The sequence below is a fragment of the Hypoxylon fragiforme genome, assembly GCF_022984875.1.
Source record: "Hypoxylon fragiforme strain CBS 206.31 chromosome Unknown GGS25scaffold_6, whole genome shotgun sequence".
Lineage (NCBI taxonomy): Eukaryota > Fungi > Ascomycota > Sordariomycetes > Xylariales > Hypoxylaceae > Hypoxylon > Hypoxylon fragiforme.
The window spans coordinates 3033402-3058638 of record NW_026054761.1 but is presented as its reverse complement, the minus strand read 5'-3'; the positions used below and the strand labels follow the sequence as shown (position 1 = coordinate 3058638).

The 25237-nt window shown below is 46.9% G+C and overlaps 7 protein-coding genes across 7 annotated transcripts; 3 read left to right on the top strand and 4 right to left on the bottom strand.

The window, feature by feature from the left end:
• The first annotated feature begins 24 nt into the window (after positions 1-24).
• GGS25DRAFT_497025 (DUF887-domain-containing protein) lies at positions 25-2379 on the top strand. The gene is made up of 2 exons (XM_049261585.1): positions 25-1242; positions 1302-2379. The coding sequence occupies exons 1-2, from the start codon at positions 760-762 to the stop codon at positions 1890-1892; spliced, it is 1074 nt and encodes a 357-aa protein (XP_049116077.1). The 5' UTR covers positions 25-759; the 3' UTR covers positions 1893-2379.
• Positions 2380-2534: 155 nt separating this feature from the next.
• On the bottom strand, positions 2535-7317 carry GGS25DRAFT_497022 (uncharacterized protein). The gene is made up of 6 exons (XM_049261584.1): positions 7090-7317; positions 6529-6826; positions 5141-6463; positions 5005-5062; positions 3131-4942; positions 2535-3074 (listed from the first exon to the last, which is right to left on the bottom strand). Exons 2-6 carry the CDS (start codon positions 6724-6726, stop codon positions 3049-3051), a joined length of 3417 nt encoding a protein of 1138 aa, XP_049116076.1. The 5' UTR covers positions 6727-6826; positions 7090-7317; the 3' UTR covers positions 2535-3048.
• Positions 7318-7577: 260 nt separating this feature from the next.
• GGS25DRAFT_497018 (AMP deaminase) lies at positions 7578-11597 on the bottom strand. The gene is made up of 6 exons (XM_049261583.1): positions 11465-11597; positions 11273-11396; positions 11177-11222; positions 9529-11054; positions 8350-9470; positions 7578-8280 (listed from the first exon to the last, which is right to left on the bottom strand). Exons 3-6 carry the CDS (start codon positions 11181-11183, stop codon positions 7902-7904), a joined length of 3033 nt encoding a protein of 1010 aa, XP_049116075.1. The 5' UTR covers positions 11184-11222; positions 11273-11396; positions 11465-11597; the 3' UTR covers positions 7578-7901.
• Positions 11598-11995: 398 nt separating this feature from the next.
• GGS25DRAFT_497012 (UAA-domain-containing protein) lies at positions 11996-14296 on the bottom strand. The gene is made up of 5 exons (XM_049261582.1): positions 13649-14296; positions 13547-13572; positions 13469-13485; positions 13059-13402; positions 11996-13010 (listed from the first exon to the last, which is right to left on the bottom strand). Exons 1-5 carry the CDS (start codon positions 13922-13924, stop codon positions 12405-12407), a joined length of 1269 nt encoding a protein of 422 aa, XP_049116074.1. The 5' UTR covers positions 13925-14296; the 3' UTR covers positions 11996-12404.
• A 403-nt stretch (positions 14297-14699) lies between these two features.
• On the bottom strand, positions 14700-17184 carry GGS25DRAFT_532738 (protein phosphatase PP2A regulatory subunit B; the record flags this gene model as incomplete). Its single annotated transcript, XM_049265615.1, has 6 exons — positions 14700-15315; positions 15371-15963; positions 16045-16699; positions 16763-16860; positions 16932-16972; positions 17141-17184. 6 exons carry the CDS (start codon positions 17182-17184, stop codon positions 15292-15294), a joined length of 1455 nt encoding a protein of 484 aa, XP_049116073.1. The 3' UTR covers positions 14700-15291.
• A 2573-nt stretch (positions 17185-19757) lies between these two features.
• Positions 19758-21441, top strand: GGS25DRAFT_497002 (uncharacterized protein). Its single transcript, XM_049261581.1, has one exon. The coding sequence runs from the start codon at positions 20140-20142 to the stop codon at positions 21103-21105; it is 966 nt and encodes a 321-aa protein (XP_049116072.1). The 5' UTR covers positions 19758-20139; the 3' UTR covers positions 21106-21441.
• Positions 21442-21949: 508 nt separating this feature from the next.
• On the top strand, positions 21950-25148 carry GGS25DRAFT_345800 (Dynamin central region-domain-containing protein). The gene is made up of 4 exons (XM_049257999.1): positions 21950-22242; positions 22329-22712; positions 22773-24389; positions 24471-25148. Exons 1-4 carry the CDS (start codon positions 22144-22146, stop codon positions 24780-24782), a joined length of 2412 nt encoding a protein of 803 aa, XP_049116071.1. The 5' UTR covers positions 21950-22143; the 3' UTR covers positions 24783-25148.
• The last annotated feature ends 89 nt before the right edge of the window (positions 25149-25237 follow it).

Below are 25237 nucleotides of genomic sequence, written 5' to 3'. Positions count from 1 at the left end.
TGCTGCCTTCAAGTTCAATGTTCTCAAGCTCTTAAGTTCTTACATCAAATGATACTATGATGCTATTACCAACCTACAACCACTGTATGTTGTATTAGTATGGTAAACTAGTTATCTGCATCTCCTGACCTCTTCTTCGCCGCCTAAACCAGAAATTCAATGTATTACAGAAGTGTTATGTAAGGTACGTGAGCTGGTCAGTCGTCCATCTACATATATTAGCATATGTACCTAACTACAGATGTAGCTACATATGGCTACATATGGCTACATATGTAGGTTAGTCATATGCACCTCGAATATCTCGTGTATGGTACCTTATGCTCTACTTGCTAGAGTGTCATGGCCAGCTGACAGTCAGACTTGGTAGTCCCTCAACCCTGCAGCAATCATTATTCTCACTCTTACTCTATTAACTTCCAACCGCCATATATCCTTTTGCCTACCTACCCAACCTACCCACCACTCTTTCGTTATTTGCTTGATTAATTCATCTATCTGCCTACCTACCTCTTTTTTTCCTAACCTAACAGTACCTTACCTAACCTACACACGCTACCTAGGCAATCTATCCTACCTTGTATTATCTAGACGAACCTTAGACCAGACGAGCAAGCGAGCAAGCGAGCGAGCGATCCAGCCAGTAACCTAACTAGCAACCTAGTCTGCCTTCCTCTACTTTGGATTCTCCCAACGCCCATAGGACACAATAGAAGAGAAGGGAGGGTAAAAAAAGAAAAAAAGAAAAGGGAAGAGAAAATGAAGGATCCCTTCCCCATCCCACCTATCCCTGCCCTGAGCAAGGCTGTCCAGCCATGGGCCGATTATTTCGAGTTGCCCACGCTGCCGCTTCATATCCACGAAGTCGTCATAATGGCCGCCTTCTACCATGTCATCGGCACCGTCGTCTCCCCTAGGTTGTCAAAATGGCTCTTCCCCGTCCGGTATACGGCCCTCTCTCCCAGCAGAAGGCTGAGCTGGGACGTTCATGTCGTCTCCTTCGTTCAGAGTACTACGATAAACGTCCTTGCTCTCTGGGTCATGTTCGTCGACGAGGAGCGTAAGAATATGGATTGGCAGGAACGTCTCTGGGGCTATACAGGTGGTGCTGCCATGATTCAAGCCCTCGCTGCTGGGTATTTCCTCTGGGATCTCATCATGACTGCTAGCCACGTCAACATTTTCGGTCTCGGCATGCTCGCGCATGCCATTAGTGCTCTACTGGTTTATTCTTTTGGCTTTGTAAGTTTGCCTGGTACCCAACCAGAAAGTCTGCTACTCGAGACTGATTTCGGCTGCAGCGACCTTTCGTCAACTACTACAGTTGCAATTTCATCCTGTGGGAACTGTCCTCGCCCTTCCTCAATATACATTGGTTCTTTGACAAGCTGGGTATGACCGGGTCTCGGGCTCAGCTGTACAACGGCCTGATGCTTATCTTCACCTTTTTCTCCTGCCGTCTCGTGTGGGGCACATACCAATCCGTCATGGTTGCTCGTGACCTGTGGGCTGGCCTGAACACGGTCCCTGTCGTCTTGGCTACTGTGTCGCCCGAGGAAGCCCTCCAAGCAACATTTCCTCCCCAATACGCGCAAACTATGAAATACGTATCCGACACAACCAGCATCCCCACGTGGCTTGCTGCCGTTTATCTCGGCAGCAACCTGACCCTAAACTCCTTGAATTTCTACTGGTTCTTCAAAATGATCGACGCCGTACGTAAACGGTTCGATCCCAAAGAGAAAAATGTGAAGGTTGAAGACAAGGTGGTGCAGGACGAGGCTGTCGCTTCTAGCGTACAAGCTAATAGTCATGGTGATGAGTTGAAGATGCGACCGCGCCGAGGCACCCTACTAGACGGGGAGGAGGTAGATGACCCTCCACCAATCTAGGCTTTCCAATAGAAGTTCGGCGGTTTTATACATGGGCCTCTTATGTGTTGTGATTATTCGTCGTGAGAGCTTGAATGCAAGATATTGATGTCACGTGGCCCCCGCTACTACAGATATATCCACCTGGGGAAAGTGGCAAGTGGCAATACAAATTAATCTCAACCCCGAAGGACAACAAGGTCCCCACTATTCTATTATAATCTATTATATACCAACAGCTGATGTTGAGAAAGAAGAAGAAGTTTTGAAGAGTGAACCGAAATGCCTGAACACAGACACTAGGCGGGGTTTCCTCTATACGGGATCGATTGTCGAGTGGATTTCACGATATATGCATGAGAACATCTTATAGTCCAAATATTTGCACGGTATTTTTCTTAGAGGGAAGGGGGGAGGAAATCGTAACCCCCCTAATCTACCTACCTACCTACCTACCTATCCATATATCTATTGTACCTAGCTGCTGATTAATGTATTTTCGGCGCTTACTATATGTATACTAGGTATATAGGTCATGCAAATCGTTTCGTTTTTGACTCTACGTTTCGAGACTTGATCCATCAAAGGCAAGTTCGGCTTAATATGTGTCTAGGTAGACCAACATATACCTACAGGGCTTAACTATTAATAATATGAACGCAAACTATTTCAAGGTTGGTAGGTGGAGGGAGCTGTATGCTAATATGAATACCGAGTAAGTATATTATATGGAACATATATAACAATAATATATAGTGTGGCAATACATTCTGATAAGTTACTGTATCCGAGCAACTTCTACATCTCTGGCTTCTTTGGTGTGGCCTATTCTTCCCACTCCCTTCAAATGTAATATAGTATTTAATCACGTAAAAGCAAGACTTCTACTACGACGCTTAGAGGATGATCCGTGTCGGAAAAGACTAGATAGCTTCGAAACTCTCAGGTAGGTACATTTCATTTTAGGACGGAGGCTAGAGTGACAATAGCGGAGGAGACAGCGGCGACACGTGGGTATCGTGCAAAGGGAAAGGGGGAGGGGAAGAGGGGAAAAGGAGATAGACGTCAATATTCTAACCCATTAAGCCCTCCACTCGTGTCCAACTTGACTGGCGCAAATTACATCAGTTTGATACAGGCGTTTGTCTATTTACTATACCGTCCTTGCGAGGGGCCTTTAAAACCCAAAAGGATTCTGCGGCGCTATTAAATGTTAGTTGTTTACCGAAACTACGATGAGAGAACATGTGAAGACTTACTCGCTTGTGCCAGATTTGCACGACGTCCAGTTGGCTGAGGAGCAATCTTGTCTGTAACACCAAAGCGTACCGGGGGTGGAGGTCCCGTCTTTTGAGGTTGAAGGGGGGCTGCAGGAGGCTGCTGGGCAGCCCCGTTGTTCATTCCAGGGTTGAAAGTCTGACCATAACCACCAAAACCAGTAGCTTGAGGTTGCATGGGTGCCATACCTGTTCGCTGAGGCTCCAAGGCTGGGGGTAGGAAGGAGTTGATTCCAGTCGGCTGTGGAAATTGCTGACCCGGTTGAAAGCCTCCCGTGAAGCCGGTGGGTTGGTTCTGAATCGTGGAAAATTGTTGGGGCCGGGGGTCCGCAAATGGGCTTTGTGTCTGGGGAATTCCCGTCATCTGCGGTTGCATGAATTGACCAGGTCCAGGTCCAAATCCAGTTTGGGACGGTATGCCGGTACCCGTATTGAACGGCATTATGTTCTGGCCCGTCGGCTGTGGCTGGAAGCTGCCCATATACGGTTGCTGCATCCGTAGTTGGTTGAGCTCGTGGAGGCTTTGCCCTGGAGGTGCGATGCCCGTCATCTGAGGTTGCAGCGGGGGAGGCGCGAACCCGCTAGGCTGTGCAGACTGCGGCGCTGACAACGGTCGAGATGGTGGCGGCGGTGGCATTAAAGCACCTTGGATCCCAGTTGCTTGTGGTGGCAAAGGTCTTTGCCGGTTGCCAAGGCCAAGGTTGAGAGGTTGGCTGGGCGCAGTCGCTCCAGTTGCCGTGGGCAGGATTCCTGTTTGCTGGGGAGGAATGCCTGTAAAGAAAGACGGTGTCGCGCCTTGAGGTTGAGCCTGAGCTTGGGACTGAGCCTGTGGTGGTTGAGCTTGCAGTGGCGGTGGCTGGGATACTGAAGGCGATGGGATGGATGGTTGCACCTTGGTCGGCTCAAGCGGAGCTGTTAGTAAAGAAAGGTCTTGCATGGCCTGCGTTGGTGGTCGCTGAGGTTGAGTTGACGTTGCTGGATTTGGTTCCGGCGCAGGCGTTGGTTTCGTTTCGGGCTCCGGCTGTCTTGCCGGCTTCACATCCCAGGCATCGTCATCGAACCCGTTGTTGCTCTTCTCCGCAGCCCTGGCGCGCGCCGTAGCAGGCGAGGATGTTTCCGAGCTTTGGGCGCTACTGTCCTTTTGCGCTGAAAAGGCTTTGGGATCTATGCTGTCATTCGTCTGAACAGCCGGAGCGGGACGACCTTTCCGCGTGTTATTTCGGAGCGTCCCACCCGGTCCCGAAAAGAGGCCACCGGAGCCTCCATCTCCATCGTCCTCCCCAGCAAAACTGACATTTCTCTTCTTACCATCACGACCAAATTTCTTGTCCAAGAAACGCATTACCTTGATAATATCACCCTCCCGTAGGCCAAGATTGCGGAGAACACTGGCGTCCACGTCCGGCAAAACGCTCTCATCCATAGAATCCTTCGCAAAAGCTTGGGCATAACGTTCACAGAGGCCAACAGCAACGTCGCAAGATAGGAAGAATTGAAACCAATCGTAGTCAGGCTTGGCCGGTTCGATCGAGGCACCTACTCTGCTATTCGACGCAGCTTTGGATTTTGCACGCTTGACTTCTGATAGAGGCTTGTCCTCGTCAAGAGATACTCCCATAACACGCTCGACATACTCAATGTCTTCGATTGCCATTTTGGCTATAGGAACAGCAATCTTGACACCGTTCATCTTGTGTAGGTTAATCTTTCCGTCCTTAAGTCCTAGAAATTGTGCTTCGACACTGAAGGACTTGGATCGGTCTGTCCAAGTTCGTACTTTGGTCGGATCTGGTTCTAAAGACATCATTAGCTGCATACCGTGCCATAAATCCCAATTCAGTTTCTTCTTGACTTACTAGGCTTGGATGAGCCAGAGCGCCCGCTTTCGGATCGGCCGTTTTCGCGTCGGTTTCGCTGTTGCCCAAAAGTGTTACCATTTTTTCTCGCTGACAAACTACTGTTTCTTTCAGGCAAACGCATTCCAGGTCCTACCTCTGCTGCTCTTTGGTCCTTCTTGACTGCTTCTTTCGTCAAGCGCTGCTCTTCCAATCGGTTCTGTGCTACCGTAGACTTGCCGGCATTGATACCGGATGATGTGGCCAACGTTATCGTCTCGGTTACTTCGATGTAACTACTTGGAACGACTCCTTCCTTCCCATTCTTTAGGCGCCGAACTTGCCACCATTCTTCACTCTTGGTATCGTCGACGATGAAAACTTCGTCTCCGGCTGCAACTGTGACCTCGTCATCTCCCTGGGCCATGAAGTCATACAGAATCTGACCTCTCTTCTGAGGGCCCTGGCCAGTCCCGGCCATAATAACTTCTCGTAAACCTTCTGCACGAACGGCCCCAGCCAACTCACCGAGAGCGCTGACGATTTCCTCCGCAGTGTCTTTAGCGCCTGCGTGGAAATCTATGCTCTTGCTTGGCCGAACGAGTTCCAGAAACACGTGCTTACCCTCCCGGGAGTAATGTGTCATCTTATCCGCGGTCCATTCTTGAGTTGGGCCGTCTGAGGCACGCTCCGGAGCAATGAGGATAATCCCGGTTTTCAAGTTCACGCCTAGTGTTGTCGGCATCTTCTTTTTTTTGCCCATCACAGAAACCATCTCGTTAATGTTATACATGTGGAACCCACCTGGTGCAATACGACTCGACTGAGATGGGTTGGACTCGTCATCGTGGCTGTAATCGCGGCGACTGGAAGTCCGCTGGGGAAGCGCCGACCTTGCGGTTTGATCATTCGACATCATCGATTGGGACTGTGGTCGTACGGGAAGAGCAGGACTTTGTTCACCATCGGATTCCTCTGAGATGTATTGTTGACGAGGTGGTAGAGTAACTGGAGGAGGTGTTGCCGCGCGGGTTGAACTTCTGCCTTGCATAATACCTGCTAGCGCAGCAGCAGGACCCGTTGGCGTTGCTGAGGTTGCCGGGGTTGCCGGAGCCGTGCTAGAACTCGCCGATGGGGCTCTGTCCGGAAGAGGCGGGCTTTGGGGCGGGCTCGGTTCAACGGGAGCCGCGGGCCTTGAGGGAAGGGATGGAGGGGCTAGAATCCGTACGGGTTCAGGCTCGGGCTCAACCTCAGTATCAGGTACAGGTGGAGGCTCAGTCTTTTGCTCGGTGATTGAAGCGGCATTGATCTCGATGTAATTTGCAGGGACAAATCCATATTCCTTTTCATGCCCAACCAAAATCCAATCAGGGTCCGATGTGTCGAAAACTTCTAACTGGGCATCTTCGGGGAATGACAGCTCCTCGTCGGTCTGTCGAGTATATTCGTACAAGGCACGAGCTTGGCCTACGGGTTGCGCCTGCAAGAACTCAGTATTCATTCACCAAGACAATTGAGGGGGCATTCGGAATGTGTTGTACGCACCTCTTCTATGTAGTTGTTGGGTATCAGGCCAACTGGTTCGTCGTCGTCGTCAGCGCTTGCCTTCTTTTTGGCCCTCCACCAGTCGTCTTCAGCGCTCTTGTCCAAGACATAGAGCACATCGCCTTCATTTATCGAAAGCTCCCCTTCCGACTGTGGCGCATAATCGTATATGGCCTTGTAGACGCCCAGGAATCCCATGGCAGGCTACGATAAAGTAGTGTGGCGGGGTAGTATAAAGAACGTCGTTCGTGGAATAGAAATGTGTGGCGGGCAGGTCGACAATATTTGGGTGAGTTGTCTAGTATCGGTATGAGCGCATGCAAGTTTAGTGCAAGGGTTAACGGGGAATTGCGTAGTCGTAGTAGAGAGATAGTGTCGGCGATAGGAAGGCGATTCCTAAATTAAACCTGAGGTGTCGATTGAAATGGTTATCATAAACACCGTGATTTCACAAAAACCAAAATAAAATAGCTTTCAAAAAGGCTTCCTTTTTCACGGATGATGGTCAAATGTAGCCGGGTAGACAGAAAGACAGACAGACAGACACACACACATACATACACGAGAACGACAAGCGGTTCCCAGGGGATTAATCACCAATGCGAGATCGCCATACGCAAACATCCATGTTATGGAAAACCCCGAGACCGCACGGTGCTGCTTCAGAAGCAACGGAGTAGATTGGTGGATGTGCTGCTGAGTCGACTAAGATGTTGTGGTTTTAAGAGGTTGGGTGAGGGCGATTAGTAGTTTAAGAGTCGTAAGTGATAATGTATGGATAGGACGTGCAGTATGTATTGATGTATGTATGTATGTAAGGATGTAGACATGGAAGGTTATGTATGTACGTGCAGCTTACTAACATCGAAGTCGTATAACAGTACATAAATGTACCCTGCCTACCTAGGCAATTAAAATAAGAACTCTATATGTACTTAAGCATAATAACGTAAATGTCCTTCACACTTCAAACGTTTTTAGTCCCTAACATAACTAGGTTAGTTATAACATAGTTTATAAATGTCAATATTGACATAGGGTAGTATGTATTCCCTAATTACCTATGTTCATACATCCAAAGAATATATGATGATTTTTTTGATTTTTTTTTTTACCAATGATTAACTAGTTACCACTAGGTAGCTAGATAATAAACAAATTTACCCAAGCTATCAATAAATCAACCCATTAATATTTTAGATACAAAGGCAATAGTGTCTATCACAATCAACCTACTCAAAATCCATACGCAATTACATTCAACTCAACCCAGGCCCGCACACTTGGCTCCTACCTACCACTCATAGCTTCATTCAAATTTTTATAGATTTTTTTTTGTATATAGGCACGTTATAAGAAGGATACACATTCTCTCACCCATCTGGTGCGGAGCTGCGGTTTGCACTACTACGCCTGGATACTCTTGCCATCATACCCGGAACATATCTAGGCTCGTGTCCCGAAAGATACACTTCTTGGGTACCTTCCGTGGTCAAAGACTCCCGCCCGAGAGTAGTAAGCTGCCCACCACCTTGAGAATCCACATAGGGATTACCGGTCTGGGCATGGGACCCTAGCGGTGGCAACCCGCTTTCCAAATCTGCCATGTTGAGATAAGCGAGAGACTTGGAATCCGCCGTGGTCATCTTAGCAGATGAAGTTGGCGATGCTACGATGGTGTTCATCGGAGCTGTAGCAGCATGACGCTCGAAAACTTCGGGCAACTCGGCTGTAGAGGTATAACTCGAGATCCTAGTAACTTGTCAGATTGATGAAAATGCGAATGCAGACACAAATATAAACGAGACCACCACTACTCACATGCGATGCTCTTCAACCCAGGTATTGTGCCTAAATTCTTCTCTTCGATCAGGTATGTTCGTCTTCTCCATCTTGTTTCCATCTTTTCCTGGCAGGTGAAATTTCTCTCCTAACCACTGCTGCTTGATCGAATACTCATAACCACTCTGCCTGACCGAATTCTTCGCGAGTTCACACATGTCCACCGGGCTTAGTTTATAAATCTGTGCCGCGACGGCGTATTCCTCCATCAGGGGCTCCTTGGTGAATGCAAATTGAAGAGGGTCATCTGTTGATAGTGATACATTCAAGCCACGCCTGAAATATTGATAGAATGGGTTCCTCTCGTATGCCAGGAAAAGTGCATTGTTGCTAAGTGGTGACATAGCAATGCCGATCTGCTCAAGATAGAAAATATACTGCAATATAGGCACCTTTCTTAGAAGTAGCCCGTGGCTAATACTATGGCTGCAAAGTACAGCGACGGCCAAATGCTCACTATCACCAGCTTCTCCACAGTGAGGTCGGAGTAGAAATGTATTGAAGCCTCGCTGATGACGCCAAAAGTTGAGTGAAGTTATGTTGGCGAAGAGATAGTATATCCAGTAGCTGTATGGCGGGTTTTGTTTGGAGTTCCACTCATTTGGTACGGGAAACTTCTTATAAAGCCGTCGTTCGACCTTACTTTCATCGTCCACGCTATCAAAGCCAATAACTCGCTGCAAGAAGATGTGAAGCTTCGGGTGGCTCTCTGGGTTCTTGGTAACTTCGAAGAGCGGTTGAAAGACGTTCTTGACGACTTGTTCGAAAGACTCCATTAATCCAGTAGCTTTAAAGACATCATACAGTCGTGGGATCTGTATGAGCCAACGAACATTAGGCGAGAAGAGTTTGTTGTCAACTACCCATGCAGCAAGTTTGTCCCACTCATCTAGGGACTTTCCATAGATTGAGATCCGCCATTCCACCATTTGGTACTTACTAGACTCCAGGTCCGAGATGACCTCCTTAGTGATTTCTGCAAGATACCGACCTTGGATGAAGTTATCCGTCTTAAGGAAAATAGTCCGCAGTCGTGATTCCCCGATGGGGTTATACTTGAGATTGAATTTGTCGAAGCGATGAAATGAATCAGTGTGTGCCTATATAAAAGTCAATCCCCTCCCAGCATCAAAGCAAAGACGGGGGCTATTCGCTTACATGCATGTCTAACGTATCGATGCTTAAGTCATACGCCGTCAAGTTAATACTCTTGAAGACCTCGTCGAGGGTGAGATTCTTGCCATCTCTGAAGAGCACGTATTCATGTTGACTTTTCTTCATCTTGCTTTTGATAAATCGCAAGAGGTGCTTCTGATTCATACAAGCAGAATGATGAACATGCGTATCGACTTTTCTCACATTGTAAAAGTCTCGATGAGGGACCCTTTTGGTATCCGCTGTTTCTTGGTACTCGTTCAAGAGGGTGTAGAGGTTGAACTTGCCCTCCAAATATTGAAGGCGTCGGAAAGCAAAACTCTTGCTTGGTCCGTCAGATGAGGTGGATAATATCTGCTCAAGATCTAGATAAAAATCCTTGATCGTAGGGACTCCCACCACTGGGGTATTAGCCTTGTCGGCCGCTTCGTTTTCGAACACTTGATAGACACCGTTCTCATCGAGACGAAAGGCAAATTCACTCTCTTGAGGAAGAGGCAGGAGATCAGCCATGTCAAAGTCCTCCCCGATATCGTGGCCAGGTTTGCGCTTCTTAGCTGTTCTCTTATGCTCGAATTCCGTAGTCGTATTCCCATGGCCAATGCGATGTGTGCCAGCTTGGCCTGGAAGCACGGTACTGTTGCTCATGCTATTGCTCCCGGTGTTCATCCCTTGGCTATCTTGGTTCTTATTAGATCCGGCCCAGGCAGGCTCCGGCGGGGGAGGATAAATATCCCAGCTCGGGTCGTCCTTTGGATTATCACCGTCTCTTTGCAAGGAGAGACGTATATATTTATGTCGAATATCTAGGATCTTCTGTATATTTTGAAAGATGGTGCCAAGCTCGGCTGCGATAAGAGGATCATTACTACCAAAACCGCTGGCAATGTTGGAAGTTGCTCCGTCAGGAAGCCCCATGTCAGGCTGTAAATTTGTTTTAGACCGTTCCTGGGAGATATCACGGCGCATGTAGCTAGCTTGTCGGGAACCAATATACTCTCCCAAGGAAGGCCGTGTAGCTGTACGGGGAGCTGTGCCTGGGTTGGGCATATTAGTAGAGGAGCCAGCAATGTGGGGGAAATCATAGCTCTGGGCAACCGGTGATAATGAGATGGAGCTGGGATGGGCAGTCAGATTAGAATGTGCGTGTGCAAACGAAGCATCGTTAGGTAGCTTTACGGCCGGCACGCCAACCGAGGCGGGAGGGCTGCCATGGGGAGTGGCTTGAGATTGATCTAGCTGACTCCTTTGGAAGAAGAGCTTGGCGTCGGCCTGAGTCATCTGACGCTCAGCTACGGCATCATGGAATGTAGTCTTCCTGGGACGGTCCCGTAGCAGCATGCCTTCCTCGGGCGGGGCTGGGGAAATATCCCCCATGTGCCGTGCCACATCTATCTTTGCACTGTCGCCCTGGTTGTGTAACCCAGGGTAGTCAGGCTCCGAGTCGCTTTCTATGGCGTGGTCGGCAGCATCAGAGTTATCCGAGTCGAATTCGAATACCTGGCGAGTAGCCGGGATCTTGGGCGATGCTGACAAAACATTGCTATGTTAGCATAGCATCACTAAGTATATAGGCGAAAAGTACACAATATCTCATTACGCAGTATGGTAGCTAAGGTGGGGGCTGGGTAGAGTGATTGTTTTGACTGACAAGACATTATTGCTGGTATTGCTATCGACACAGTCGAATGTGAATCCTGCTCTGTATTGGTCTAGTATCTAGCAAAGACACATCGGTTTAATATACCTGTCTTGTAATGCTGAGACTTTGCTAAGACTTAGCTACGACATGTAAGTAGGTAGGAACAGGCAGGTAGATAGGTGTTGATATGGAGTTGAGATTCTCAAAATCTCGCTTCAATGTTGTTACACTATTTCGATATATAAAATATTAAAATATGTAGTTACCTCCTACCGCTTCTCTCTAGTCTCTACTTACCTAGTACATATGTACGTATGTGTAAGATGTACCACATACATCCATGGATAGCATTGGATACTAGTATGTATGTAAGGTACGCCTGCCTATTAGGTACTCATAGGCACGCACCTGACGCAGATTAGACCTTTTTAAGTTCTTTCAATGTTCTTCTTCAGTATCTACATACCCACATAGATACGTAAGATATCCAACGTGACCTACATAGATTGATCGATACAATGATGTAGATATAGGTATGCATGTACCTAGTATAGTCACCTATGTATATGTACTAAAACAGTATGATGTACTTGGCTAACCTAGTGCTATGTACTACAGTACTACTACTAGTAGTAGGTACTACTATGTACATATGGAGAGCGCCTCATGTGATTAAACGGGTAATACTTTGTGTTTTTACATAATACGTGTTACCCAACTATTGTATAAGTACCTCAATGTCATTTAGGGAGGAGGGGCAAACATTGGTTGAAGCTCTTGATAGGTACATGAATAAGTATCAGAGTAATGCTTGGCATTGATTGATGTAAACTATGTACCAGACGACGGCAGACGTACCTTAGGTAGTATGTATTGTACATGCATGTGATTTGTACTACTATGTATGTAGGTCGTCAGGACTGTCAGGTACTCGGGAGTCGCACGTAGTACAACTTCACACTCATCACTCAAATGATCTCCTTATAGTCAACGAGCATGACTTGACGTTGTATGATACTACTAACCTCAATTGCGCTTCTAAAACCTACATTGAATTCTATCTTCTTACGCTATTGTAATACCACTGACGCTGTTTTCAGGACCGAGCCTTCGCCTCGCATAAACGGCAGCACACTGACCTGAGATAGGTATAAAATTGACCACGTGGAAGTCGTAATATTCACAGCAACATCAGAAGCGTGACAATGTGCCTAGTAGTCTAATATATCATGGCTAACTATCCTGCTTTGCCGCTACTGAGTTTTGGCTTCGGGCTTGGCTTCCTGGAGTCTAACGAGTACAGGCCACCAGCAGAGAAGACTACGATAGCTCCTATCAGAGTCCCCGTAGCCAGTTGGTTTCCGAAAAGCCATATGCTCAACAGTAGGCTGACCAGCTTGCGGATATTAAGCACGATCGTAACTGTTAATGCAGAAGATACCGCCGCTAAAAGGTTCACCCCGCGGATACAGGCGTATTGTGTCAAAACGTTTAGCCCCAGGTAAGCTACTTGACTGGGGATATAGAGTTCTTCCATCTTTTGGCGCACTGCCGCCGGTATAGTCGAGGGGTTAACCTGGCCAATAAGTGACGGGAGTGTAAGGGGTTTGCTGTCGACCAGATGTACGAACTGCCTGATCAGTGACCGTGAAAACGGAAGAAAGAGTGGCAGCGAAAGCAGGTGGGAATAGAACAAGTTCTCTTTCCAATGCGATCCGTACATCCTATAGGTCTCTTCGGTATATAGCCCCATGATAGCTGACATAATCTGTGCGATCAAGAGAATAGCCAGTCCGGTGCTAAACTTAGGAACGGGCTCCTGCGAACTATCCATACTCGTTCCCTTAACAGCAGTTAGTTATCGGCTCAGCAGGGAAGCTGAGACTCTTACCTTAGATTGGGCGTCTGACCAGGCCGCCGTACCCACGCCGACAGTAAGCAGGAGAACAGCGACAATTTGGATGCGAGAGTATCTCTTCCCGTACAAGCTACCTGCGAGCATGGTTGTTATACTGCCACCGGACCGCAGAATTATGTGGACTGGCACAGAAATATCGTAGCTGAAAGCGTGGTTGTTCAAAATATTAATACTAAAAAAGAGCACAATGTTGATCAGCCAGCGACGGATGGGTACTTGATTGGGCTTGATGAAAAATGGCGGGTGCGTTGAGTCGAATTGCGATATATAACCCGTGATAGCAACGAAGAGAAATTGCACAAAGGTTAAAAGCGTTCCTAGTCACAAGCATCGTAAGCTATTGATTTTGTTCTGGGTAGAGTCTTATAGTATAAGTGCCATACCGCTCGCTGGTTCGACCCTGACATCAGTATTAGTCAAGAACGCAGGTGAGAACCTGAACGTAGCTTGCAGGAGCTTACTTGATTATAGCCTCGAGAACGAAGACCTGCACGAATCGGTATACATTAGTTCCTATTCAGACGATATGTTCTTCAGGTACTTGGGACTCCATTCAGCCTCACGTTAGAGCAACAACCACCGAAGATCAGACCAAGCATTGCTCCCACGGCTAGCCATTGTGGGATAGTCTCGATGAATATGCGACCAGCGAGTCCCATGAGTTTAGAAAAGGTGGGTCGTTGGTCATCTATGCCGTATAATGCGGCCTTCTCGAGGGAAGGGCCGGCATTGATAACCTTTGGAGTCACGGCGGCGCCATTTCGCGAAGCGGCGTGTGAATCTCGCAGGGTTTGGCGTCTCCGGGGTGCCGAACGGCTCGTCATGGAGCTCGAGGACATGGATAACGGATAAGGGGGAGTAGGAACGGGTGCGAACAAAGAGAGAGCTTGATTTAATTCTATTTTTGCGGCAGCGTTGTCAGCGGTTCCTGGGTATTTCAAATGTCGAGGATATCGAGGTTAATTTGTACAAAAAGAATGATCGTACCAATAGCGGGATACGTTATCCGCTAAATAAGGCGATTTCGTGCATCTATTTGTCAGTTGCCAGTTGCCAGTTGCCGGTTGCCTTGGGGAAAAAAGCAGACATTGACGAGCTTGAGTATGCTATGATTGTCCAACATCTATCTACTATGTAGGTAATGGATGTGTATGTGGATTGTCGTTTTATACCTGAGGCAACTTTTTTGGTTGTTGGAATTGACAGGTAGCACTCTTCAGCTTAGACCTGCACATCCGTCGCAATCTGACAGGAAACCTTAAAAGAGACGAGGGTGGATCTATTGATCTAACCTGCTTAGGTATGTACTAGGTAGCTTACCTAGGTAAGCTTTTTCTAAGCCGGCGGCTTAACCAAATTAGGCATTTGCCCGGGTGCCAAGGTCCACTTTTACCTCGTACGAGTTTACTAGGTTAGGTACCTAGTACAGACTCCAGAGTATCTTGTAGGTACCTAGGTACATGATAATGTACTGTAATTGATGCATGTGTATCTACTATCCAGAGCTGGCGATGTTGACTTCAAGTTACAATACTAGGTACTATGTAGGTATACATGTGTGTACATATAGTACCGATAGTACGGAGGCTTGGTTCCGTACATACTCTTTTACCTCCTCCCTTCACTAACATCAATGATTATGATATAGGTGCATCGAGTCTTAATAGCTATTAATAGCTTGTTCACTGAAAAGCGGCTTTGACACAACTGCTTATATATGCTTCAGATTTCATTTGCCTTGGGTCTCGTCTTAAAGGACCTCTTATTCTGCCTTATAGAGTCTATTGCCATGATATTGGCCCTATGTCTGTCAGCTTGGGAACAGTCAACTCCTCGGGGGATGCCATTGCCGATTGGACATGCTTTCTAGTCTTCCAAACGTCTTACTACAGTCCCGACCACCAATGGGGCGCACTAGGCCTGGGATAAAGTCAAGCTCCCGGTATGCATCGTTTGTGTCGTAAACCCAACGTATTTTTTTTCTCATTTATAAGGCGTCCGCTTCCGTTGAGTAGACCAGCAGCCCTAGCCACAAATACTACGAATAGTAATCTACGTCCAAAAGGACTATGTGTAACTATCTAAGAGACTGTCGGCCGCCATGTGACGCATTTCACTACCCGGATCCGGTTCGGGTTCCCTCCCGCATATCTGGTATGCTGGCTGTGAAATGTCCGGCCACTACCGGAAGAGTGCCGCCACGCGCCTACAGGGCTGAGAAGACGAATAACTATAATACATGTAAGCTACAGCAGACAAGGAGAAGGGGTGATGGATATACGTACGTTATTCGTCGCGGCAATCGCGATGCTGTCCTCAAAAGGATGCCAGCTCATGTGTAGGATCTTCTTGTTGAAGTCAATCTGATCTGCGTCCGTCTCTTTTCGCATTCTTTGGCCCTGACCTGCCCCTGCCGCTGGACTACCCGCACGCGACCCGCCTTTCTTACCGCCGTTGGTCGTTGTGGGGCTCGTCGCCGAGTTGATAGGTGTCGGGATGCCTACTTTCTTCGCCTTGAAAGCGGATTTGTCTGCTTGTAGGACAACCTCGATCTCCTTCTCAGGGTCTGATGGATAAATCATAAAGTTGTTGTTGTAGCTACCCGTCATAACATTCTTGGCGTCGCCCGAAAAGACCACCTCGAATTTGTCGAAGATGCTGTCGTTCTCATACGTGTCACAGAGCCGGGGCCGCAGATGCTCGTGAATTGGTATGGTCTTGACAGGTTGACGCTCCATGTTGACGTCCCAAATTTTGACCGTGAGATAATCCCGAGATAAAATATATCTGCCGTCATGTGAGAAACGCACGTCGGAGATCGAGGAAATTATCTCTGAGAAGAACGATCTTGATGATGGATCTTCCTCTTGCTCGAAAACTGCATGACATTGTTAGCTATAGGTCTCCCATACTTCTTATAAGGCGAATCTCAAGCGAAGAGGGGGGTAAGAGCTCATACGTTTCGCGTGCTGGTCACAAAGAGCGCTTTCTCGCATATCTGCAAGTTTAATTGTACCCTTCGAGCTTGCATACATAAACCAGTTGCAGCTGATGGGGTGAAACTCGGCAGCGGTAATGACCTCGGTCAACTCCTCCATATTTGCCGGCTTGATGTCAACAATGTTGAAACTCTGGTCCTGGATGTTCAGGTTCCAGAGGTTGATTCGCAGATCATCACTACTTATGAAGGTCTCTCCATCGCTGTTGACCGAGATGCTGTTGATGTGATAGGCATGGGCATTCGCGTATGTGCGTCGAGGAACCGCGGCGACAACGGTATCATGGTGCGTCATACGTGGCAGTCTCAACTCCCCAGGGTTTCGAAAGTGGGATAGAGGATTAGATCTCGGGGCGCCCCCTCCGACACCGACAGCATTGCCTGGTGTGAGGTCTTGCGATAGGTTGTTCTCGGCTACTACTTTCAACGACTTTTCAAATACCTTCCACAGCTTGATCGTCTTGTCGTTGGTCGAAAGTAGATAATGAGAGGCATTCTGACGACGACACCATTTGATCTTGTTGATCTTCTCTTCGATCTCTAGGGATTTGAGGTAATCGAATTCGGGTTCATGCGACTGGAATTCGGTATGGAACTTGTATTCGCAGGTTTTTTTCTATATATGCCGGATCAGACATGAGCGTACTCTGCTAAATAGTTACCGGGGATCTCAACTGACCGTTTCGTTTCTCTCGAACAAAACAACTCGACCACCTTTGTCTCCTGTTGCTAAGTAGTTACCGGTATGATCAAACTCGACGGTCGATATGATGTCGGCTATGAGATTCTTGGTAAGTATAGGTGGCATAGACTGGAGACCAGCAGTATGAGAAACATAAGCGCCATACCTTCTGTAATATCCTCGACATCTCCCTTGTCACCAAAGCACCTAGAAGTAAAGAGAGATGGTTAGCAAAATTATGGTCTGATAGATAAGCACAGGAAAAAAAAAAGAGGAGATAAAATTGGGTAGTCTTAAGCAAAATGCGATAAAGCGACGCCAACTGTCGCGATTTGCAGGCATAATTTTGATTAGTTTTGGGGGGAGCAAACATACTGGGTGAACTTCCACGTGGGAGAGTTCGAATCTCCTTCCACCATATTTGTGAAGGATATCGGGTTGAAGCTGCTTTAGCCTCGACCCGTCTTTCAGTATATGGAAAAGGTGTTCGGGGAATAGTTGAAATAAAGTATCGCGGTTGCGACCAGTAGTGGGCTCGGAGATGGAGGGGTTGGTACGCGGCTCTTAAGATGACTAAGGGTCGGGAACGCTGAATATGTCGTGATTGTTGGAAATACGTATGATGTCAAAATAAGACCGGGGGCGGGGAGAGAGGTTTGAGGGAGATGAGTATTAAGAAAGTGAGCTAAGAGACAAGTCGGTATGGTAGGGTATCGTATGTATTGTATGTATTGTATGTATTGGCGACGAGGTGAGGGTGAAGGCGAGGGCGAGGTGCTAGAAGGTGACGAGGGCTTAGGCCGACACTGCACTTACTCCCAACGAAGACGAAGGGATGAAAGGTGCTGAGATGATATTGCCGGTCAATCAAGAATCGATACACACCACAATACAAGCGGTCGGAAGCACCCGTTGGCTATCGGGGAGGGAAGGATGGGGAAAAGGAAAAAGAATACACGAGTAGCTGCAAAATGACGGCAAGGCGTGGTCGTGGGTTGTATGGTGAGTGATGTGATGGACGTTCCTAGCAGCAGTAAGTAGTACGTTATGCGCAAGGGTCTGGGGTTAGATTTGGGAGAGGTGGGAAGTATGATTGATCGATGGTCGTTGATGCGTGGATGGTTTAAAGTCAGTGCGGGCCTGCCGGTTTTGGAGGGGGAAAAGTACTATGTAAGCCTATTACCTGGTACCTAGTACCTAGTATGTAAGCCTACCAGGTAGACCTTCAGGGCTTAAGGCTGTCTTATTCCAGCACTTCTTGTTCCAGCACTGTAAGTTTACATATGTAGCATCGTACCTCCAATCATTCAATGTTGATGTTGGTACTACATGTATGTATTGAATTTCTGACTACGTATGTATGTACTGTGTACCTACATACTATCAAATGTACAATGCATACATCGATAATACCTACCTACCTACCAGGCTACCACACCTTACAGATGGTGGCAGGTACGCCAGAGAGGAAAGTGCAAAGCACTGTGGTCATGTATTTAAGAACATTTTAGTAGCAAGGTCTGATCCTTAGATCTTATCCTTTTAATATACAGGTCCACCCACATTTATCTGGTGACCCCCCACCGGAAGAGCTGTGGTGATAGCCTCATTTTTGGTTTTTGGTTTTTTTTGATAATTGGGACCATTGTTTTCAAAGTTGTTTTGATCCTTTTATTAATTGAAACGTTATTGTTGATTGAAAGCTCTGTTCTAAAAGTCAACGTTTATTCAAAAAGTCGTTTGTTCCAAAAGCCGTTTATTCAAAAGTCGTTTAATCAAAAAGTCCACAGTCAGTTTATTCAAATCAAAAAGTCCAAAAACCGTTTATTCAATTCAAAAAGCCCACAGTTTACTAGCCATTATGGCTCATTTTGTTACCTCCCATATGAGATGCACTACACCTTATTTATCCGATTAACCCCTTACTCTAAAAGACCACACTTCTGGCACCTTGTCGCTGTTCCAATACAGCATCACCTATCTCTGATACTCATTAAATGGCTGTATGGTTCGGGAACGTCTATATCAAAGCTTGTTGGCGCTGTTGAAACGAAGCCTGGAGGTGCCTGGGACAGGCACTATTATCCCCCCCCAGTAGATGGTGGCAGATACGCCAGAGAGGAAAGTGCGAAGCACTGTGGTCATGTATTTAAGAACATTTTAATAGCAAGGTCTGATCCTTAGATCTTATCCTTTTAATATACAGGTCCACCCACATTTATCTCTTACTATGCAAATCTACAGTTACTAATACAGTACCCTAGGTAGGTAGACACATGGCAGTGAACTTCAACGTTGTAAGATCAAATACTACCTATTAATTGAATCACTTAAAAATAAACAAAAGCATCATCAGCTCTCTGTTATAAACCTCTTCGATTTCTAGAATAATACTTGTCTTAATCAACAGTTAATGATATACTAATAATCCAACCTTAGTGATATACAATATCTCTAACACGGACCATACGAAAAAACACTTTCCACTCTGAAAAAAAAGGGAAAAAGAAAAAAAGAAAAAAAACCCGAAATATTTTTACTAAGCATGCCAAGTTTGCTCTAGAGGGGCTCATAGGAGGGGCAACCCTTAGCTCGGGCATTTGATTATACACGTTAGGTTAAAATGTATGTACATATACCTAATACACGTATGTATAAAGTACATATACGAAATATATAGAATCACTGCATTAGATATGCCTCCAACATACCTGTATGTACTAGGTATTCATTACTATTCGCATGGAAAATTTATCACACGTGGCACGATTCAGTTACACTCTTATGTTTTATGTTCCTAATCACTTGATACTCTAAGCTAAGGTTAATGTACGGTAGGTATGTAAGTATATACCCTACTATGTAGCTGATTAGGTGTGTTCCAAAGATGCATTAATTCGATACTTGCATATTAGAGCTGAGTCGTCACATGTCATTTAGGCCGAAATTTACCGGTTCATTAGAGCTTTACCTAGCATAGTGCTAAGGTTAGGTGGTTAATTCGCATACCAGCTACCTATTACTAGGCACTTACATATCTATCATTATGTAGGTCCTAGGTAACCTGGAACTCACAATATACACATGCAGTGATATGTAGAGGTCATGTTGTGTCGAGTACATAGTACAAGCTACGGTCACCAATGTCTCAAGTCTGCCGAGGCATGGATCGTCAGTTCGTCTTTGCTCATCTGTTGCTTGCAAGTCCCAAGTCCCGAGTCCCAAGTCCCGAGTCCCTTCCCCGAGAGATAAATAAAGGTCGGATTTTGCCTGTTCTTTGTTGAGTTCTTTAACGGAACTTTTCTTTTTCGGGTTGTCACATACAATAGTCATCTAAGTCGCGCAGACACGCGCAGCAGCAGACATAGTGAGGTATGATGGACCAAGACAACAGTGATAGGGCAAAGCCAAAGGATACGAAGGGTAAACGTGTCGACCTGGGTGGCGTACCGTCTTCTTCGACTCAGCACGATGCCAATCTAGATGCCTCAAAAAGTGGTCCAGGGATGGCTTCATTCATATCGCGGCTAGGTGCTTCTACGACCCAATTGACCAACGCGATGATCCAACGGCATCCGAGTCCCACCTGTGTGACAGAAAGTCTACCCCCTAGTAAGGGTGAATCGTCTAAAAGCACTCGGAGTGTAAGTGCAAGTGAGACTTCGACTTGCAGGAACCAACCTGCTCAAGCATTCTCTAATGGCACATTCGCATCCACATCAACACAGGAGCAATGTATCATGGGTGAATCAGATTTCTCTGCCTTCCTAGATGGCACGAACAAGTTAGAGATAATAGAACCTGGTCATATTGAGAAACATGGCTTTGGGCAAAGCTACGATCCTGGGTCTGAGCAGACGACACCACCAGGGATGGCAAATTTGGCAACTGATGGGATGGATGTGGTTGATCTCCTCGATTCGAGATACGACGAGGTTGAGGAAACAGCCATGTTCTTGTCGGATACCGAACAAGTCGCGCTGCGGTGTCAACTTTTCGATGATGGCGAAGCCCGTGAGCATCTTTCACAAAGGGGGCAATGGGAAGATGCTTTAAATTTCTTTCCTGACTTTGGGCCGAGTGGCAACAGCATACAAGCATACGCTGATTTGCTCGGTACATCGGATCTGCAAGAAGCTACAAATATCTGGACGAGCCAATGGCGGCACGTTCTCACGAGTTATACCGACACAGTTTGGGGAGATCTCAGTCCTCTGGTGAGCGTGGCCCGAGATGAGCTTGCTAGCCTTTCAGACTTGGAAGGAAATGAAGCTTCGCCATCCAAGTTAAAAGCGTTGCGTAGACTTCAACAGATCCTGACTCATGTTCGTGGTGTTTAAGGCAAACCGTACGCATAATTTCGAAGCATATCTATGCTCCTCTGCGTCAGCATGTTAGGTAATTACAGTACTATTAACTCGGAAGAAGGAATTAGGAAGAACATTGAAGTTCAAAAATTGAATAGCATGAATAATTAGTACAACTTATGTGGATGATTTACATTTGCTGTTCGGTGCGAACTGATTGGTGCTAATGACAAGCACTTGAAGGAGGGACAAGTCACATATCTGGGCATGTACGTACGTACTTATTGCCTATCTGACCCAATCAAGTCGTCGCTGATTGGATAGGGCCAACGCCCCCGGTAAAAACGGGGTGGAGATGCTGGATTGGAGATGCGGCCTTAGGTACTCGGCCGTACCTACCCGGTGGCCGGACATAGTAAAGCTACATGATATGTAGCACATGGTACCTAAGATACATTACATAGTACTCTGTATGTACCTACGTATGTATGTACGCATAAAATGCAATAAGAAGTTTCCAAGTTGGTATGCATGTGTACCTTAGCTAGAGAAGATAGGTGCTAATAGGTGCTTTAGTACAGCACGGTACCGTACTATGTAGCATTTTTGGAATGTTTCCAATATTTTTCAACGCCTCAAGCTGCTTGACTTTTGCATCCACTGACTGGGCTGCGACACCTTAACAACTCTTTTTTTTTTCTTCATTAAGAGCCCAGCCCAGCCCTACCTCTCTCCCTCCCTCACTCACACAAACATACTCACCCTTCTCTACTTATCTACCTCATACACAAGGTAGTTAGTTTTCTTCAATTTTTTTGCGTTGTGCGATCCTTGGCTCTGTCTCTGGTCCAAGCTCGCTTTGCCGGTTGCGCCCGCGATTCTTGTTGACTGCAGACACAAAATTTATCAGTCTCTAAAGAAGTTGATTGCTGGCGAACAAGATTGCAAACGAATATTGAAAAACAGAAAAGAAAAAAAGCCCCCCCGGAAAAGGAAGAAAAAGGAGGGGAAAAGAGGAACGAGGCCACTATCTACCGTCGAGAAGCTAAGTGAAAGCTATTCGTCCCCATCATGGCGGCCCTAGGAGACGACCTGTTGCGGATTGTGAATCAGCTTCAGGATTTGGTTTTCAATACTATTGGCACAGACTCCCTCGACTTGCCTCAAATCGTAGGTCACGCGCCTTCACTAAATTTCTGGCTCTATCGAGTCTAGATTTACACTCTTACAGCTACTTACATTCATCGCCTTCTTAGGTCGTGGTCGGCTCCCAATCTGCTGGCAAGTCTTCAGTACTCGAGAATATCGTCGGCCGTGATTTCTTGCCTCGAGGGAGCGGCATTGTCACCCGTCGTCCCCTCATTTTACAACTAATCAACGTTGAAGAGGACCCAGCCGAACCTGATCTACAAGCCGCTTATAGAAATCCTACTCAGGCTCGCCGTTCCGAATGGGCAGAGTTTCATCATATACCTGGTCGAAAATTTACTGATTTTGCAGACGTCAAGCGCGAGATAGAGAGTGAAACCTCTCGTGTCGCTGGAAACAATAAAGGCATCAACAGACAGCCCATCAACTTGAAAATTTACTCTCCCCATGTTCTCAACCTCACATTAGTTGATCTGCCCGGGCTAACTAAGGTACCTACACTCGCTTGATTAAAGGGACAACCCATCCAATAACTGACTTGCATATCATAGGTTCCCATTGGCGATCAACCAGCCGATATTGAGAAGCAGACTCGGACACTCATTTCAGAATATATTGCTAAACCTAACAGCATTATTCTTGCCGTCTCTCCTGCAAATGTCGATATCGTGAACTCGGAGGCCCTCAAACTTGCGAGGCATGTTGATCCTTTGGGCCGACGGACAATCGGAGTCCTCACCAAGGTAGACTTGATGGACCATGGTACCAACGCCATGGATATTCTTTCGGGGCGTGTCTACCCGTTAAAGTTAGGCTTTATCGGTGTCGTCAATCGGTCTCAGCAGGATATCCAGGGCAACCGGCCAATGGAAGATGCTCTCAAAGCAGAAACTGAATTTTTCAAACACCACCCTGCCTATCGAAATATCGCGATGCGTTGCGGAACGCAATACCTAGCTAAGACCCTGAATCAAACTCTTATGTCGCATATTAGGGAGCGTCTGCCTGACATAAAGGCGCGCCTCAACACATTGATGGGTCAGACGCAGCAAGAGCTTGCGAGCTACGGCGATATGCACTTTAGTGGGAAAGAACATCGTGGATCCATGATTCTCCAGCTTATGACTCGCTTCGCCACTTCCTTTGTCTCATCTATCGATGGTACCTCTACCGAGATATCAACGAAAGAGTTATCCGGAGGCGCAAGGATCTATTATATCTTTAACTCGGTATTCGGCAGTGCGTTGGAGTCAATCGATCCTACTTCCAACCTTTCTGCCCTTGATATTAGAACCGCCATTCGCAACTCCACTGGTCCTCGCCCAAGTCTTTTTGTGCCCGAAATGGCATTTGACTTGCTTGTGAAGCCACAGATAAAGCTTCTAGAGCTTCCTAGTCAACGATGCGTCGAGTTGGTGTACGAAGAGCTGATTAAAATATGTCACACCTGCGGCTCGGCGGAGCTTTCTCGATATCCGAGACTTCAGGCCAAGCTCATAGAAGTCGTATCTGACCTTCTGAGAGAACGGCTTGGGCCGGCGTCATCTTACGTCGAGTCTCTAATTGCTATCCAGCGGGCATACATCAACACAAACCATCCCAATTTCTTAGGGGCCGCGGCTGCAATGAGTCATGTAGTCACTAATAAGCAGGAACGCGAAAGAAAGAAGTTCATTCAAGAAGAACGGGAACGACGGGAAAAGAAGCGACTCAAGGAATTGGGTACGAACGGGACGGAGACACCGGAGGACGAGGAAGACGGCAGCCACGACAAGGGCGAGGTCATTCAATCGCGGAAGCAGGGTTCCAAGGGACCCCGGAGTATGTCGCCTAACCTCCTCGAGAATGGAACTCCAAGCATCGCCTCTGCCATGACCATGAACGGCGGGCGTTCCAACTCTCCTAGTCGGTTTAATCCTCAAGCTATTGGAAGTGCCCGGGATTCATTTTTAACTTACTTTTTTGGCAAAGATGGACCGCAACAGTCTTCAGGGGCTGGTGCACCCTCTTCACTTCCGCGTCACGTCAGTCAGGGTGTAGAACCTACTTTTAGTCAAAGTATTCGGCGGAGCGAAGACAAGTTGACTCATCGACCTGCTATCTCATCATCATTGGTTCGTGAGGATGAAAGCTCGAAAGCTGCTGGGTATGGATTTGGGCCGCAAACGGTAAGTTGTCTAGTTGCCTGGCTGCCTAGTTTCCCTCAAGACCGTGCAATTCGCAGTAACTAACTTGTGATTTTCCTATAGGGTGATAATGTGGAGCCAGCCTTAAGTGACCGTGAGGCTATGGAGACGGAGCTTATCCGAGCACTCATATCCTCATATTTCAACATAGTCCGCGAGTCTATTGCCGACCAGGTCCCCAAAGCCGTCATGCATCTACTCGTCAACCACTGCAAAGATGTGGTACAGAATAGGCTGGTTAGCGAGCTCTACAAGGAAATGTTGTTTGAAGAGCTCCTATACGAAGACGATGGCGTCAAAAAGGAGCGCGAGAAGTGTGAAAAGCTACTACAAACATACCGGGAAGCGGCCAAAATCATCGGCGAAGTGTTATAATAAGAGCCCACGACTTACTGAAACCCGGGGCCTACTTAGACGGGGAATGGACGGCTTTCTACGTAGAAAATGCGATATCTGACTTGTCATCTGTACGATTAAACGAGGATAACATGTCATGGATTGGCTTCACGTGGTTCTTGAGGGCTGCTGGTTACTTATTCGTTCGGGCGCGGCCACTTGCTTGATTTGAAGGACCGGGCCGGTACACTCAAAAGCGCATCTTGTATATACAGCGTAAACCATCTTACCTATGCTAACCACTCCTCTTGTCTGGTCTGTTTTCTAGTCCCATTTCAATCATACATTCAGTGGTTGCCGCCCATTGCATACTTGTATGTCTATCTAGTACCTAGATCGGCATCATAATCGTAGACACGCAAAACATACAAAACATGACTCGTCGAGTAATACATTTATACCAACTGAGGAGACACATACTGACAAAGAAAACT